Source organism: Lactuca saligna, chromosome 4 (genome assembly GCF_052625555.1).
Source record: "Lactuca saligna cultivar CGN05327 chromosome 4, ASM5262555v1, whole genome shotgun sequence".
NCBI classification, from domain to species: Eukaryota; Viridiplantae; Streptophyta; class Magnoliopsida; order Asterales; family Asteraceae; genus Lactuca; species Lactuca saligna.
Genome location: NC_136420.1, coordinates 4,891,137 through 4,909,555, shown reverse-complemented (window position 1 = coordinate 4,909,555; position 18,419 = coordinate 4,891,137). Strand labels below are relative to the sequence as shown.

Here is an 18,419-nt window from a genome sequence, read left to right as displayed (position 1 = left end):
TAAAATTTGAAATGAAGAATTAATATGTTGACATGTGGCATGATAGGTGGTATATAATATTAACTAGGTGGGGAACCCCCACGTTGCGGGGGTCGGATGCGACAATGTTTTTCGTTGTTTGTTCTTTGTAAATGTTATTTGATCAACTATTTGTTGATAGTTTGAGTATTGTTATTCGGCAGTAATATTGTTTCGTCATGGATAATTTTTTTGTTGTCGGATAAGCTATTTATCGAAATATATATTTCATGGGTTTATCCTTTGGTTGATGGGATGGAACTGGAGAGCCGGATTTCACGGATCAAATAAAATGCCTCCAAATCCTATAATTAGGTAAGATTCTAATTAATAAAAAGAAAGTAAGATGCTACAACTATATAGAACTTTTTATAATTTTGATCCTTATTAGAGACTTTGGTAATGGTTTTGGTCCCTGTACCATACTCATTTAATATTTTGCACCATATGTAATTTATATATATATATATATATATATATATATATATATATATATATATATATATATATATATATATATATATATATATATATATAATTACTTAATTGTCATTGCATTTGTTGGGTCCTTGTACCAAATGAGTTCCAACCTTAATACCTGGAGGATGATAAAAAAAAATCAACAACACGAAAACTCGGTTAGAAACTTTGATTTGCTTACATGAACGATTTTTTATGATGTGGCATCTGATGTCCACATAAGCATGTGCTATACTTATGGACACTTAAAAACAACAATTTTTGACACTTGTACACACATATGTGGCCATTTCACTTGCCATGTGAAATGCCAACTCATTGAAAAATGTCCAACTGAGAAAATCGAACCTGGCAGCTGTTTTTTAGGTCAATAATGACGGAAATGAAGAGAAAAAGTGAATAAATATATTTTATGCAAATAAAAAACTCATAATGGCTCACCAAGTGAGAACCAATTAAAAGAGCCCAATTGCTAGCATTCGGTGTTTGAACCCTGTCATGCATATTCTGCAATCCATCCAACCACCTGGAAATGGAAATCATGGTCTTAGTAGATGTTTCTCAAAATATTGAATTATTTGAGGATCTGCCAATTGTTTGTATCGCTAATCAAATTAAGAATTACTTGAAGCTTCCACTCAGTCAATAAAAAAATTTAAGCACTTTGTTATTATTGTAAATATTATACAAACAAATTGCTATTATCGTTTAAAAAATGTAATTACATTGCTATCATCTCAGCAAGCTGTAAAAAATGTAAGTACATTGTTATTATTTGTGAAATGAAACAACCATTAAACAAGATAAGCAAAAAAAAAAAAAAAAAAAAAATCCTGAAAAACCGAAACCCAACTTAAAATGACTAATTTCTTTTAATTCCACGTGCAAAAATAAGATTATGTTAATGTAAGTATGTTGCTGTTACAGGTAAATTCATGCAAAGATCCATGTCATACCTATGGTTAAAATCAACCAAAGTTTTCAATTCGCTATCAACCGACAAGAATCGACAGCTAAAAACCTTTTCACCCTTTGAATCATCAAATAAATCCTAAAAAATACAAGCAAATTATTTTGTTCACACTGTCAAGTGGTAGCTTGTTAGGAGGGATAAGAAACATAAACTGACAAAGGGAACATGTCAGTTTCTCGCTTTATCCTTACCGCATGTTCCTTTCCTAACCTTAATTATTTTGTCAGTAAAGCCCCAATCAGAGTGTCAGTTTTAAAAAAAAGTTGAATGATATTTATGGGTAGTTCAAAAAAATGAAAGTTCATTGCTATATTTATTAGTTATTTAAAAAAATGAATGTGTTTTTCTCTAATCAGGTAGTTTTTGATATAAAAAAAATCAAAAGTATAATGGTGTATTTGCGTACATAGTTCATACCTCTCGCCTACAAAAAATAATAATAATAATAAGTTGGTAAAAAAAAAAACCTTGTAAGGTAAAAGTTGATTATTGATATTTGAGGGAAAAAAACCTTACAACATCGACAGGCCATCCTTAAACGCCTTCTGATATCTAAAGAGTTACCACTATTGTGTATAGCATTAAAAAGGATGCCCCTCATTAGATAACAACCAAATATATGCTCCCACTATCATACTATCCTTCCTTCAAATCTGAGTACAACATCCAGGGCACTACAGCGTATACGGTGGTGGGCGGTGATGGTGAAAGCCTCTTCTGTTCCAACTTACCAACCAATTGAAATTAGGGAAAATAGTATATATTGAAGACAATAACGGTTCATTAATGTGACAGTAGAAAGTCATTTTTTTTATTTGATTGAAACAACTCATAAATTATAACCTACTTGTAAAAAAAAGATGAATGTAGATATCTTTCAGGTTATTATAGTGTGATAATATCCATTCGTCTTGGAACAATAAGAATGTTTGAGTAATACGTAAAGATATACATATATGGGATTTTGATTCCTTCAAAAGACTTAAAAAATTGTTTTTTTAATATTAATAAAATACATGATTGCAGTTCTAATTATTATGAAATGTAGGGAGTCTTACAATTTGCTTATTTTTAATATCTAAAAAGCTGAAAGAAACTTAAAAGAAAAGTTATTATGTATTTCATAAAAATGATGAACAATACCCTTAAAAGGACCCACTGGATGGGCCACTCACTCAAACTACCCAAACAAAACAAAGTGCATCTGGAAAGACCACAACAAAATGCACAGATTCAACACAAACCCTAAACAATATTTTTTTTTTTTTTTTATTTTTAAAAAGAGCACAAAAATTGGGTATTCCACTCACTTAAATTAAAAGTCCACCAATTTGGTGTTTATTGATTTATTCCACAAAAGGGTATTGAGAGTAAGGGCAAAAAGGTAAAATCTTTGACCTGTCAAGTTGGTGGAGAGGTTCATCTATGAATAAGACTTGTAGCCTCATTACAAGCTTTCTTGCTATGCTGACACGTCTTCTTTCGCCACTTGGAAGGCCTTTCATGTAGCAATGTCCACCTATGAGTTTATTTGCATAGTCACCTAATGACATGGCAAGAATTGCATCGTCTACAACACTTTTCTTTTGATAAAAAAAAACAGAAAATTGAAGGAGTGCTGAGTAGTAAAGAAAATCGCGAACTGTTAATGATCCGATTAGTGTGTTTTTTCTCTCAAGAAATCTCTTACAATAACACAAGAAGTTTGTTAGAAAAATCGGGTCCCACAACATAAAAATCTTGATTTTACCACTAAAATGTTGATTTAATTCCATCCCATCATACTAAAGAAATCTTGAAAACTTACATAGGATTCATACTGCAATTTTGGTTTTGCTCCATTGATGAATACTTCACCATATGTTTTAGCTGAATCATCCAACCTTCCTAAAGGGGAATGAAAAGTTGTTAAATTTCACAAATCTAAAATTGGAAATAAAAAAAATTGTTAAAGTTTGACTAAATACCTGGAAGAGCTGTTAATAATGTAGACTTTCCTGACTTTCCAGTGCCCATTATGACTGTCATTGTTCCAGGTAAAGCATAGCCATTTGAGCTTTTTATAACTCGATCAGAGTATTTTCATTTTCCTTTTATAGTAACTGTTAAATCCTTCCACACCATTGTAGCACCTCTATCTTTCTTGCTACAACTGCACCTTGTGGTAGTGGTGGAGATAGCATGGAGCCATTGTTGAGCTTTGAAAGAGATGGTGAGATGGGGGCGGTGGCAGTGTTAATGGAGTCACCACCATCCCCACTCTCTTCCACCCTAACTTCAACATCTGGTTCTTCCCAATCAGGTGAATCTTCAAATGAAATCGGTTATGTTAAAGCACCTCGTTTTCTTAAGTAGAAAAAGTTACTTGATGGTACTCTGCTAGCAGGACTGGTTGCTGAAGATGATGAAGATCTGTAGTTATCTTATTGAGACTGTATTTTTTCCATAGTATCAAGGATAATAGAGAGAAATCTAAAAAGAAAAACTATAGTTGGAGTTGAAGAATGCATACCTGTCACATGTAGGCAACAAATACCAAAGGTCGGATTGACAGCTCTCGACGAAGAGTTTCACTTCATTATCTTCGAATCTTCCATGACAACCATCTGCCTCTCCACTGAAATTTGGGATTTTCTGAGGAACAGGGGAAAGACCCCTCATATGCACCGTTAATTAGAGAAGAACTTTAGAGTAGCTATATAATGATAGAGGCAAAGTACAGCCCGACCCCTGTATCTCTTGACCTAGATGCGATTTTGCAAACTAAACATGGAATAAAATCAGTGATATGGTCGTGTTTTCATCTAAGAATTAGACCTTTGGTCAACTTCTTTTCATTACAAATGAGTGATATGGTCGTCTTTTCATCTAAGACGCACACTAAACAATAAGAAATCATCTTCACATAGATTCACCCTGTAATACAGATCTTCCTCGTTACTAAACCAAAAACGAAGAGCAATGAAACATAAAATGATACAGAAAATACATGATATATAAATATGAACATTTTGTATAACGAATTTGTTTTGATTCTTTATAGATTTCAATATACAATACACAAGCATTCTAATAGTCTGTTTGATTCATGTGATTGAAATAGATATGATCGTGTTTTAAAAAATTACCATTGGATTCACGAAGTGGCGACAGAAGGAGAGTCAGGCGTAGATTTCGAAATCAGAAGAGACCGACGTCGGATCTTGCTCTTGCTGCTAGTCAGTGACGGTGATCGAAAACCAATTTTAATCGAAACTGCATTCTCCGGTGGTCATCATAGAGGAATAGAGACCCCACTAACAGCAAGACATGCAGTGCAGAGGAAACAATTGAAAGAAAATGGAGAATTTGGAGAAGACTGTAATAGCCTGGAATTTCCAGGTATTTATTATTTGTGTATTTTGGAGAATTGTGAGTGGACTCAGTGAGTTGGAGCTCAAACTCGCCGAGTAGGATCACGATTTTGGACGCGGGTTTGCGTCTGGACTCGGCAAGTCCAAGAGTGGACTCGGCGAGTCCACGATGTGTAATGAAACCCTAATTCCCAGGGTTTGAGACCTATTTAAAGGGCCTTATGGCCGTCATTTGTGCTCACCAATCCATAGAGAGAAACCCTATAGTGCTTGAGCGTTTTGAGAGAGAAAGGAAGCCCTTCTTGACCTTTGTGGTGTTGTTTAGCAAGAAGAAGGAGGTCCTAACCAAGAGGAAGCAAAGGAGGTTCCTATACTGTGGATTTGAAGCTTAGATCATCGCACTTGAGGTATTAATTCAGCTCATCTTCTGTTTTATGAAGTATATTTGGATTTAGGGTTTCTTGTGGCCTTTGTTGGGTTGATTTGATGCCCAAATAGTCCCTTTCTAGTGATGAGGCTTTGGATCTGGATCCATAGAGGTCCAGAGAGCCTCACTCATCAAGCTTTATGAAGAGCAATGGAGGTTATGACCTTGAGTTGTGGTATTTGAGGCTAAATCATCATATATGGTCATATAGATGTTGTATGTACATCAAGATAGTGACTTTACGTGATAAATAAGCTTGGAAGGACTGGATCTATGAGTTAGTGGAACAGATCTGACCTCAAGAGTGAGTTTGAGTCGTTGCATGGCATGGACTCGCCAAGTCCAAAGAACAGACTCGACGAGTAGCATGAAGATTGCCCAGCACCACTCAGCGAGTGGTTTTGCCGAGTTGAGGGATTGACTCTATGAGTCAGGGAGAGTCAGAGTGGGTTGACAGGTGGACTAAGTCAAGCTGGGACTCGCCGAGTTGTTCTTGAGACTCGTCGAGTTGAGTCGTGGAGGCCCCACAAATCATGTCAGGTGGAACTCGTCGAGTTAGGAGAATACCCGTCGTGTCAAGTGAGGATCCCAGGGAAATCAGTGTAGGCGTATAGACATGCCGAGTCGCTATAGTGCACTCGCCGAGTCCGGTCAAAGTTGACCGTTGACCATTGACCAGTGTTGACCTATGTTGACTTGTTAAGGGATAGTCAACCTTAGTTGGGAAAGTGTTAATTAGAGATGTATTGTGTTATAGGAGGACTATAGCTCGGGAGATCGAGCACTAGTGATTTCAGGGATTTACGAATTACCGAGATACGCGAGGTGAGTCTTCTCACTATACATACCTTGAGTAGGTAACTAGAGTTATGTGGTACAGTGCTTGTATGCTATATTTGTGTTGCGCTGCATTATTCCTTGTGATTTATGTTGTGCATGTTTACAGAGTTAGAACCTTAGGGTTCACAGAGTTTGGGTGCACGGACTCACAGAGATATAGCCTCGAGTGGCTAATATGTGTTATATGTGGTATTTGGGGAACTCACTAAGCTGTGTGCTTACAGTGTTTGGTGTTAATTGTTTCAGGTACTAGTGACGACCGAGGCACCGGCTTGATCAGTACACACGCATGGGATTTGTGATTTTGGAGATCTTGGGATTTTTGTATTACTTGGGTTGAATTTCAATATGGTTGTTTTATGAATATTAAGTGAATTATGTTTTATAAAATTTGAAAATTTTGTTTTGAAATTTACTGTGTTACAAGTTGGTATCAGAGCCTTGGTTTGAGGGATTCGGGTACAGCTTCGGGAGTATTTGAACTCAAACTGAGGATTTGGAAAATATTTTCAAAAGAAAACCAAATTTTCTAAAAAGTAAAAGATTTTTAGAGAAATTCAGAGAAGAAACGTGTGTACAATCAGTCAGCGCTCGAACGGTGATTTCCCAAAATACCCTTATATTATATGTTTATGAGATTGTTATGATGTATTCTTTTGCTAGAGTAGGTGGGGTATTCCTAATAGGACTAGAGTGCCCTGATTTGTGATGCCTTAGCCTAGGGAGAGGTGAGCTGCTATGAGATGCTTAAGAGTGAATATGTAGCAGCGAGGAGCTTATGAGAGATATATTAGAAAGCGATAGAGTACTTGGAAACTGGGATTCGAAGAGGAGGACTTGGGGTGTATACTGAAACGATGTGGACAGTAGTATTGGGCCCGTACTACTGAAAGCACCGGGGCGGTGTACGGTCCAAGTAAGAATCTTCAGAATGCCAAGGATCAAGGAGGGATGAGTTGTCAAGTGTGACTATGCTCGAACGGATTCTAATTTATCATATGTTGTATTTCAGAGGTTGATCATGGTGAGTACACGTCATATGCCGGAGGGTGTTGGGGCTAGTGATGAGGAGATCCGTCAGATCATTCACGAGGAGGTGGCTGCGGTCATCAGGGTAGAGATACCAGAGACGTTAGGGTCTATTAAGACCGTGCTGATTGAGACTTTTGACGAGCGTTATGCTACTCTTTCTAAGGCTGCTGTTGCGGCGGCCACCACAACTGTTGCTGCTGCGAGGCCGCAGGGTGGTGATGCATTGTTGTTCCGGGAGTTCTGCAACACGAAACCACCAGAGTTTGATGGGACCTAGGACCCGGTGGTGGCTATGAGATGGATTTCTGACATGGAGGGGTGTTTATTCACTTGCTCATCTCCTGAGCATTTGAGAGTACGGTTCGCGTTGAACCAGCTTCGCTTGGGAGCGAAGGACTGGTGGAAGTTTGTGACAGCGCACTTTTCGCCTGCTGAGCTTGCGGTGGTGACCTGGGAGAGGTTCACTGCCATGTTCCGAGATGAGTACATTCCCCAGGTGGAGAGGGAGCGATTGGCCCAGGAGTTTTTGACCCTCAAGCAGGGCACTGAGTCTGTTATGGTGATTACCAGGATGTTCCACGAGAGGGCGATGTTCTTCCCTGAGCACGTGTCAACTGAGCAGGCACGTATGAGTTGGTATTTGAGTATCTTGAGGCGATACATTCGGGAGTTCGTGATGAACTCCTCGTACCGGACATTTGTTGAGCTTCAGACATATGCCCGGAAGAGGGAGATTGAGCTGGAGACTCAAGTTAGGGAGGAGGCTGAGTCTCAGGGGAGGGATCGGCGATCGACACAATTCCAGCCGGCAGCCAAGCGGGCCAAGCCCGCTGATCCCAAATCAAGGAGCCAGAAGGGCCGCACTTGTGGAAAGTGCGGCAAAGGTCATGATGGAGTATGTAGAGCTGGATCTTGCTACAAATGTGGCAAGGAGGGGCATATGGCCAAGGACTGCCCCAAGGGGTTTGCAGTATGTTTTCGCTACAACCAGACCGGACACCAGAAGGCGGAATGTCCGCAGTTGCGGGGATCAGCTCAGGGAGCACTTCAGGGATCTGCCCTTGCCGCCATTAGAGCTACCGAGAGTCGGCCAGTGAAGGCCGAGGCACCGAGGTCACGTGGGAGAGCGTTTTAGTTGACTGCGGAGGAGGTCCGCGCAGCGCCTAATGTCGTGGCTGGTATGTATTCTTTCGTGTATTTATTGTAATGTTGAGATATTATGCTTATATTATGTTATGCGTAGGTACTTTTCTTGTGAATTCTGTACCTGCCTTGGTATTATTTGACTTGGGTGCGAGTCGAAATTTTGTATCTTTGGCTTTTAGTCAGCACATCAGTGTTAGTCGTGAAGCGCTGAGTCGGCCTCTGAGAATTTCCATAGCTGACGAGAAGGTGATATATGCCATGGAGGTGATCCATGGGTGCGTACTCGAAGTTTTCGGTGTTGAGTTCCCGATTGATTTGGTTCCTATTACCATGGGGGATGTCTGTGTCATTGCGGGCATGGACTGGTTGAGCAGGTTCGGTGCGGTTATCGACTGCGAGCGATAGCTAGTGACCATACGAGACCCTAGTGGGGGAGTTCTTACAGTATACGGCGAGGGTACTCGTTCTGGATCAGCATTTTGTTCGGCCGCTAGGTGAGGCAGTGTCTACAGCAGGGTTGTTAGGGTTTTGTGGCGTACGTATCGGATACGCGGGTTGATTCCAAGAGGCCGAGGTCGGTGGAGGAGGTTCCTATAGTGCGTGAGTTCCCGGATGTCTTTCTAGAGGATTTACCGGGTGTGCCTCCCGTGAGGCAAGTAGAGTTCAGTATCGATTTGGTCTCGGGGGCCGCGCCTATCGCTAAGGTGCCTTATCGTCTTGCACCTCCAGAGATGCAAGAGTTATCCTCGCAGCTTTAGGAGCTGTTGGGGAAGGGGTTTATTCGGCCAAGCAGTTCGTCGTGGGGAGCGCCTATTCTGTTTGTCAAGAAGAAGGATGGTTCACACCGGATGTGCACTGATTACCGGGAGTTGAACAAGCTGACGGTCAAGAACCGTTACCCGTTGTCGAGGATCAACGATTTGTTCGACCAGTTGCAGGGAGCATCTTGGTTCTCCAAGATCGATTTGAGGTCTAGATACCATTAGGTGAGGGTGCGAGATGAGGATGTCCAGAAGACAGCGTTTAGGACGCGTTATGGGCATTATGAGTTTGTGGTGATGCCTTTTGGACTCACCAATGCCCCGACAGTGTTCATGGATCTCATGAACCGAGTGTGCAGGCCGATGTTGGATCGGTTGGTGATTGTATTCATTGATGACATTTTGGTATATTCGAGATCTAGAGAGCAGCATGAGGAGCATTTGAGGGAGATCCTCGGAGTTCTGAGATCGGAGAGGCTTTATGCCAAATTCTCCAAGTGTGATTTCTGGTTGTGAGAGGTCCAGTTCCTAGGACATCTTGTTAACCAGTAAGGGATATTGGTCGACCCGGCCAAAGTTGAGGTGGTGATAAGTTGGGAGGTGCCGAGGTCACCCTCCGAGATCAGGAGTTTTCTAGGGTTGGCCGGTTATTATCGGAGATTTATCAGGGATTTCTCTAAGATCACAGTGCCACTCACTAGGTTGACCCGGAAGGGTGTCGTTTATTCATGGGTCCCCGAGCAGCAGGCCTCCTTTGAGACGCTTCGCAAAAGGTTATGCGAGGCCCCGGTGTTAGCCCTCTCGAAGGGAATGGAGGACTTTGTTGTGTACTATGATGCATCGATTTTAGGGTTGGGAGCGGTGCTGATGCAGAGAGGGCATGTGATAGCATATGCATCGAGGCAGTTGAAACCTCATGAGACGAGGTATCCCACCCATGACCTAGAGTTGAGGGCAGTGGTGTTCGCCCTCAAGATTTGGCGCCACTATTTGTATGGGCTTCGGTGTACGATATCCACGGACCATAAGAGTCTGAAGTATTTAATGGATCAGCCCAACCTAAATATGCGGCAGAGGAGGTGGTTGGATGTGGTTAAGGATTATGATTGTGAGATCCTGTACCATCCGGGCAAGGCTAATGTGGTAGCCGACGCCCTGAGTCGCAGGGCAGAGAGCGCCCCGTTGCGAGATGTATGTTTGCGATTGACCGTGATGGCCCCGGTGTTGGACACCATTCAAGGAGCACAGGCTGAAGCAGTAAGGTCGGAGAACCAGAAGAGAGAGCGAGTTGTTGGGTTGGTATCGGAGTTCGTTACCGATGGTTGGGGGCTTATGACTTTTCAGGGGCATATTTGGGTACCGTTTGTGGGAGGGACGCGTAACATTTTGATGGAAGAGGCTCATCGGTCGAAATTCTCGATCCATCCTGGGGTCACTAAGATGTATTTGGATTTGAGGAGGGAGTATTGGTGGCCCTGTATGAAGAGGGATGTTGCATGGTTTGTTGAGAGGTGCTTAACCTGTCGTAGGGTTAAGGCCGAACACCAGAGACCGCATGGTAAGCTGCAGCCGTTGGAGGTTCCTGAATGGAAGTGGGAACAGATCACCATGGATTTCATCACCAAATTGCCAAGGACTGCTCGGGGAGTTGATGCAATTTGGGTGATTGTGGACAGGTTGACGAAGAGCGCTCACTTTCTTGCTATCAGCGAGAGTTCTTCCGCAGAGAAGTTAGCAGAAATGTATATGAGGGAAGCGGTATCTCAGCATGGGGTGCCGATCTCGATTGTCACGGACCGGGATGTACGTTTCACTTCCAGATTTTGGAAGAAGTTTCATGAGGAGCTGGGTAATAGGCTGCATTTTAGTACCGCATATCACCCCCAAACAGACGGACAGAGTGAGCAGACGATTCAGACGCTCGAGGACATGCTCCGAGCATGTGTATTGGATTTTGAGGGAATTTGGGATACGTATTTGCCTTTGGCCGAGTTTTCTTACAACAACAGCCATCATTCGAGCATCGGTATGCCACCCTTTGAGCTGTTGTATGGGAGGAGGTGTCGGACCCCCATTTGCTGGGGAGAAGTTGGACAGCGCGTTATGGGCAACACTGAGATCGTACTTCAGACGACAGAGCAGATCCAACAGGTCAGACAGAGGTTACTGACTGCTCAAAGCCGACAGAAGAGTTATGCGAACAGACGCCGGTTCGAACTTGAGTTCCAGGTCGACGACTTTGTGCTCCTGAAGGTCTCTCCTTGGAAAGGAGTGACTCGATTCAGGAAGAGGGGCAAGTTGGGGCCCCGATATATCAGAAAATTTCGGGTAGTCGCGAGGGTAGGTAGGGTAGCCTATCGTTTGATTTGCCAGCAGAGTTGGGGCAGATTCACGACACTTTCCATGTGTCGCAGTTGCGGAAGTGTATAGCCGATGAGTCGATAGTGGTTCCATTAGAGGATATTCAGGTGGATGCGAGCCTGAATTATGCTGAGAGACCAGTGGCAATCAGAGATCGGAAAATCAAATTTCTGAGGAACAAGGAGGTACCTTTGGTTTTGGTTCAGTGGCAGCATCGGAAGGGGTCCGAGATGACTTGGGAACCGGAGCGTGAGATGCGCGAGCAGCATCCAGAGTTATTTGCAGAGCGAGACTTCGAAGGCGAAGTCTCGTTCTAGTGGGGAAGAATTGTAACAGCCCGGAATTTCCAGGTATTTATTATTGGTGTGTTTTGGAGAATTGTGAGTGGACTCGGCGAGTTGGAGCTCAAACTCGCCGAGTAGGATCACGATTTTGGATGCAGGTTCGCATCTGGACTTGGTGAGTCCAAGAGTGGACTCGGCGAGTCCACGCTGTGTAATGAAACCCTAATTCCCAGGGTTTGAGACCTATTTAAAGGGCCTTATGGCCGTCATTTGTGCTCACCAATCCATAGAGAGAAACCCTAGAGTGCTTGAGCATTTTGAGAGAGAAAGGAAGCCATTCTTGACCTTTGTGGTGTTGTTTAGCAAGAAGAAGGAGGTCCTAACCAAGAGGAAGCAAAGGAGGTTGCTATACTGTGGATTTGAAGCTTAGATCATCGCACTTGAGGTATTAATTCAGCACATCTTCTGTTTTATGAAGTATATTTGGATTCAGGGTTTCTTGTGGCCTTTGTTGGGTTGATTTGATGCCCAAATAGTCCCTTTCTAGTGATGAGGCTTTGGATCTGGATCCATAGAGGTCCAGAGAGCCTCACTCATCAAGCTTTATGAAGAGCAATGGAGATTATGACCTTGAGTTGTGGTATTTGAGGCTAAATCATCATATATATGGTCATATAGATGTTGTATGTACATCAAGATAGTGACTTTACGTGATAAATAAGCTTGGAAGGACTGGATCTATGAGTTAGTGGAACAGATCTGACCTCAGGAGTGAGTTTGAGTCGTTGCATGGCATGGACTCGCCGAGTCCGAAGAACAGACTCGGCGAGTTAGTGATTGGAAGGACTGGATCTATGAGTTAGTGGAACAGATCTGACCTCAGGAGTGAGTTTGAGTCGTTGCATGGCATGGACTCGTCGAGTCCGAAGAACAGACTCGGCGAGTAGCATGAAGATTGCCCAGCACCACTCAGCGAGTGGTTTTGCCGAGTTGAGGGATTGACTCAGTGAGTCAGGGAGAGTCAGAGTGGGTTGATAGGTGGACTAAGTCAAGCTGGGACTCGCCGAGTTGTTCTTGAGACTCGTCGAGTTGAGTCGTGGAGGCCCCACAACTCATGCCAGGTGGAACTCGTCGAGTTAGGAGAATACTCGTCGTGTCAAGTGAGGATCCCAGGGAAATCAGTGTATGCGTATAGACTCGCTGAGTCGCTATAGTGCACTCGCCGAGTCTGGTCAAAGTTGACCGTTGACCATTGACCAGTGTTGACCTATGTTGACTTGTTAAGGGATAGTCAACCTTAGTTGGGAAATTGTTAATTAGGGATGTATTGTGTTATAGGAGGACTATAGCTCGGGAGATCGAGCACTAGTGATTTCAGGGATTTACGAATTACCGAGATACGTGAGGTGAGTCTTCTCACTATACATACCTTGAGTAGGTAACTAGAGTTATGTGATACAGTGCTTGTATGCTATATTTGTGTTGCGCTGCATTATTCCTTGTGATTTATGTTGTGCATGTTTACAGAGTTAGAACCTCAGGGTTCACAGAGTTTGGGTGCACGGACTCACAGAGATATAGCCTCGAGTGGCTAATATGTGTTATATGTGGTATTTGGGGAACTCAGTAAGCTTTGTGCTTACAGTGTTTGGTGTTAATTGTTTCAGGTACTAGTGACGACCGTGGGAAGGCGCCGGCTTGATCAGTACACACGCATGGGATTTATGATTTTGGAGATCTTTGGGATTTTTGTATTACTTGGGTTGAATTTCAATATGGTTGTTTTATGAATATTAAGTGAATTATGTTTTATAAAATTTGAAAATTTTGTTTTGAAATTTACGGTGTTACAAAGACGACATACCTGGAGTGTCGAGTATGGTCCGCAACCTGAGGAAAACAGCTGTAGATTAAAACAAAATAACCGAGAACGAAGAAGCAGTTGGTGAGTCGTCGTTGGTATGGTGTTTCGACTTCCACGAAATTGAAGAAATTGAGGTGCGATTTCCAGAGATCATATGCCAACAATTGATTCAGGATAGTATAGAAGAAACAGAAAACGCAAAATCGAGATTTGTGCGTGCGAAACAAAAGTGATAAGTGTGTTAGGTGTAGTTGTTGTTGCTGACGCCGACGACCTCCATCTACCGTCGTAGCAACTTCTCCCATCGCAGGTAAAAATCGTCGGCCTCCCCTCGTTGATTTCCCGGCAAATGATTCAGGGCAGTATAGAAGAAACAGAAAACGCGAAATCGAGGTTTGTGCGTGCCAAACAAAAGTGATAAGTGTGTTGGGTGTAGTTGTTGCTGCTGACGCCGACGACCTCCATTTGCCGTCGTAGCAGCTTCTCCCATCGCAGGTAAAAATCGTCGGCCTCCCCTCGTTGATTTCCCGGTGATTGATCAGGAGAAACCAAGAGACCTATCGGTGGGTGACGATACTTGCAATCTGGGTTTTGGAGTCGCTAAGATTTGGATAAGGACGGTGGAAGGAAGATCTGTAAGGATCGATTACCTTCAGATGTGGGGATAAAATAACCGACAAACCGACACTATTCCTAAGAAGTATCCACCTTTTATATATATAAGAATGAGGATTTTAATATTATGATATTTGTCAATAGAAGAATAAACTTATTTATTTATTAGAATAGGGATATATATATATATATATATATATATATATATATATATATATATATATATATATATATATATATATAGTGATGTTTTTCAATATTGGACTAATGTCTTTATATTTTGACACATTTAGTCTTTATAACAAAGGTTTTTCATTTTGACAAATTCAGTGTCTACAAACAAATGTTTTACATTTTTATAGATTTAGTTCTTGCAACAACGGTTTTACATTTTGGTAGATTAAGTATCGGAAACAAATGTTTTATATTTTAGCAGATTTAATCCTTGTAAAACTTTTTTGGCAGATTTAGTTCCTACAACAAAGGTTATATATTTTGATAGATTTAATCCATGTAACAATGACCTTACATTTTGGTAGATTTAGTCCCTATAAAATTTTAATTTGTAGAAAAAGTACCTACAAAGTTTTTTTTTTTTTTCAAAAACAGTCTATATGTGTAAGAATTTTGTATTATGGCAGGTTTTACATCTGTGTACAAAACTAATTACAAAAATTGTCTCTGTTGGCTTTTACTAAACTGTTGATAATACATAAAAAAAAACCGACCCCATTGCGTAGCTTGAGTTTTTTTCTAGTTACAAATTAAATTGCAACTTTCTTTCAACATTTATTGTCTTAGGAACTGAATTCCATGAATTTCAACATCTAGAGCATCTACAGTGGTGATTCCAAGAATTGAATGTGATGATAATTTTAATTGACATTCAATGGATGAAACATATTAGTATGAGATGTCATCTTGGCAGTGAATGGATTTAAAATTCAATGTCAACATTGAACTTTTCAATAGGAATTTTTTTTTTCTGATTCTTAATAAATACCAAGGTTCTAAATGGCGTGAGGCCTGGCGTGGCGGCATGGTCAAGCTTCAAGCTTAACGAGCCATGGCGAGCCATGGTGTTTTTCAAGGCGTGATGTAAGGCGGCGATTTTGTATTAATTTAAAATTATATTACCACATAAATATAAATTTATATTAAATATAACTACTTTTTATAAGTGTTAGACCAATAACTAGTAACAAAAATTTAACGAAAATCACAATACCTGTATCTCCGATTAAAAAAGACATAACAAAGAGCAAAAAACCGTGTCTCAAACAAAAAAACACGCGCCATAACACGCCATAACGGGCCATATCACGTCTTGCCATGGGTCACGCCTAACAGCAACGTTATGAGGCTTTTCGTAACGGCGGAGCCACACCTCACGCCATGGTGCGCCTTGGCGCGCGCCATAGTGCGCCTTTTAGAACACTGATAAATACTATAAATTAGTTGTTGTAATGCTCTGTTGAAATTTGTAAATTTCGATACATTGTAGAAAATATTTGATAAAGTTTTATGGAAGCTAAAAAAATGACATGACGATCCATAAATGTCTTCAATTTCAAGAGTTAAAGGGCACTTGCTAAAACAAATTATCGTTTAGCAATTAATAGAAGCTAATTTGAAATGACTAATCTCCGAAGAAACAAGAAGAAGCAAAGACTTTGGAACAATTTTCTATTACAGGAGCATAAATAAAAGGAAATACTAAATGCAAAATGAACATGGAATCATGCGTATGTTTATTCAAAAGGAATCTAGACACTAATCAATGCAAAGTACTTAATTGTAAATTAAAATGCATGCCAATAAAAATGGGAGATGTGAAGACGTGGGACAATTTGACTTGGTCCCTTGAAAGTAACTTCTATCATGTACCTTTACTCTTGTAAGCAAGTTGAGACCAACTATCAAAACGTGTTTGTATCAATACTCTCACCCTGAAAAATGGCCTTATCCTCAAATTCGCAATCGGGCTGTGCTATGGAAGTCCATGGTGGGCCGGTCTCGGATTGAAGAAGGAAAAATTTTGGAGGGTTGCATTGGTGACCTGCTTGATACTTTGCTGGACAATGTAACATAAACCGTTAGCTCGTTGCTTTTGCATCTCGGCGGGGCTTAACCGCTTGATTGGGAGTGTCGAAGAAGATAATGAAGGGGCGGGCAATAAGGGCGGTTTTGTTGGCGGGGACTCGAGGGACCCATCGGAAGACGGAAGTCGAGCATAAAGCTTGTCTTCAATTAGTTTTGCTAGGCCATAGGTTTTGTGGAGGGTTTGTAGGTTGTGGATAGCGAGTTTGGATTGGATGTGAGAGCGTAACCTGGAGATGAAACAATTGCGTAAGGCGAGAGGGGAGAGACCAATGACGCGATTACTAACTTTTTCAAATTCCGTTTGATATGCCAACACGGCGGTTGTTTTACAAAGCTTGAACAATGTTGCTTGGTGATTCTCAAATGTGGGAGGACTGAAGCGTAGTTCAAGATTGCGGGTAAACTTTGGCCATGTACTGAGAAGATGTTGTTGGCTAAGTGTTTATACCAACTTAATGCATAGCCGGTGAAGTAAAAAACAGCCAAGGAAATTCGTTGAGCGGGTGAAACTATGTAATAGGTGAAGTAGTTTTCAGCTTGGAATATCCAATATAAGGGATTGTAGCCATCAAATGTTGGGAGGTGATTTTTTGGTGGACGGAGTTTGCTGTTCAGTTGTGGTGGTGGTGGAGGTGGTGGCGGTGGTCGATTATTGTTGTTGGCCGCAAGGAGTTTGACAATGTTGTTCATGGTGTCGGCTTGTGCCACGAGATACATAGTGATGGTGTCGAGACGTTGGTTGCTGGCGGTGGTGAGGTGGATTAGAACCTGCAATGGATCATTGATGGCATCGTTGGTGTTATCGGAGGTGGCCTTGGGGTTGTCAAAGGTGGAGCCATACTCGATTTTTTGAGGCATTGAGACGATGATGAAAGCACCAAATGATAGAAGTCAATTTGAGATGGCTAATCTCCTAAGAAACAAGATGAAGAAGCAAAGACTTTGGAACAATTTTCTAGTTCATTACCTGATCAAAAATGAAATTAAAGGAGCTTAAATAAAAGGAAATAGTAAATGCAAAATGAACATGGAATCATGTCTATGGTTACTGAAAAGGAATCTAGACACTAATCAATGCAAATTACTTAATTGTAAATTAAAATGCATGCCAATAAAAATGGGAGATGTGAAGAGGTGGGACAATTTGACTTGGTCTCTTGAAAGTAACTTTCATCATTTGTCTTTACTCTTATTAGCAAGTAAGCTCAGATCAACTATCAAAATGTGTTCATATCAACAGTCTTATTAACTTTAAAATAAATAACCTTTTAGCATCCTTAAATAACCTTTAGCAACCTTATTAAATTGTTTTAAATACAACATTTTCGATCATGCATGTGTTGTAGTTAGTGTGTTTCTGTCATGCGTCGACCTTAATAGTATTTTTCCAAAACAAATGTTGATAGGTGGAGTGAAAGGGGGTGGTTTTGTAAATTGTAAAAAGAAGAAGTCTTGACGTGTTAATATTTATTGTTCCGTGTCCAATGGGCTATTTGGGTAGGTCCAAAGTTTTCCTAATTTTTTTGGGCCACGACAGGTTCCTTCATCCTTTAGTGCTAGGTCAACCGCTAATCCAACAAAGCGCGTTTACGAGACAAAGTCCACCATACCAGTTGACCAAACTTCCCTTCATGATACACTTTCCATTGTACAAATTGACCAAACTATCCTTTATAAGTGGTGTTCGTTATATAAAATATTTAAATGTAATAATTATACCAAATTAAGAATATCGAAAACTTTGTAAAAGGATTCAAGTGGCTTTTAGAATTAAATTGTAAATCTACCGATAATAAGTGACTGATAAAATTTGTACAATCCCATAGTTACCATTTCTTTTAGGTTTTTTTCAAACATTAATAAACCAAAATACAACTTTATATACTAATTTAATCCTAAAAGGACGTTAATGTTTGCATAAATACAATATCATATCCAACTCATAATGCTTGGAGAACATAAACGTAAAAAATTTGAACATATATATAGACGTTGTCAAACAAGAGTTTACCGATCGGATTTTTCGAATATAAAACAAATGAATTTAAAATGTAATTATGCCAAGGAAATGGTAAACTCCAACACCAAGGTCAATTTCGTCAATTCCAACAAATATTCTCTATCAAATTCCCTGTATATATATACTACCATCATTAGATTAC

The 18,419-nt window shown here is 40.8% G+C and overlaps 1 protein-coding gene across 1 annotated transcript; it reads right to left on the bottom strand.

Annotated features, from left to right (window-relative positions):
• Positions 1–1,219: 1,219 nt before the first annotated feature.
• Positions 1,220–3,499, bottom strand: LOC145039228 (ABC transporter G family member 3-like). Its single transcript, XM_078987311.1, has 6 exons — positions 3,439–3,499; positions 3,279–3,358; positions 2,870–3,054; positions 1,889–1,895; positions 1,424–1,549; positions 1,220–1,243 (listed from the first exon to the last, which is right to left on the bottom strand). Exons 1-6 carry the CDS (start codon positions 3,497–3,499, stop codon positions 1,220–1,222), a joined length of 483 nt encoding a protein of 160 aa, XP_078843437.1.
• Positions 3,500–18,419: the final 14,920 nt, after the last annotated feature.

Excerpts from the sequence above, each read along its gene's own strand:
- LOC145039228 (XM_078987311.1), bottom strand. The coding sequence starts at position 3,499 with ATGACAGTCATAATGGGCACTGGAAAGTCAGGAAAGTCTACATTATTA. Across the intron at positions 3,359-3,438 it reads ATTATTAACAGCTCTTCCAG|GAAGGTTGGATGATTCAGCT; the intron begins GTATTTAGTCAA and ends ATTCCCCTTTAG. Across the intron at positions 1,244-1,423 it reads ATCTTTGCATGAATTTACCT|CTTGCTGAGATGATAGCAAT; the intron begins GTAACAGCAACA and ends CATTTTTTACAG.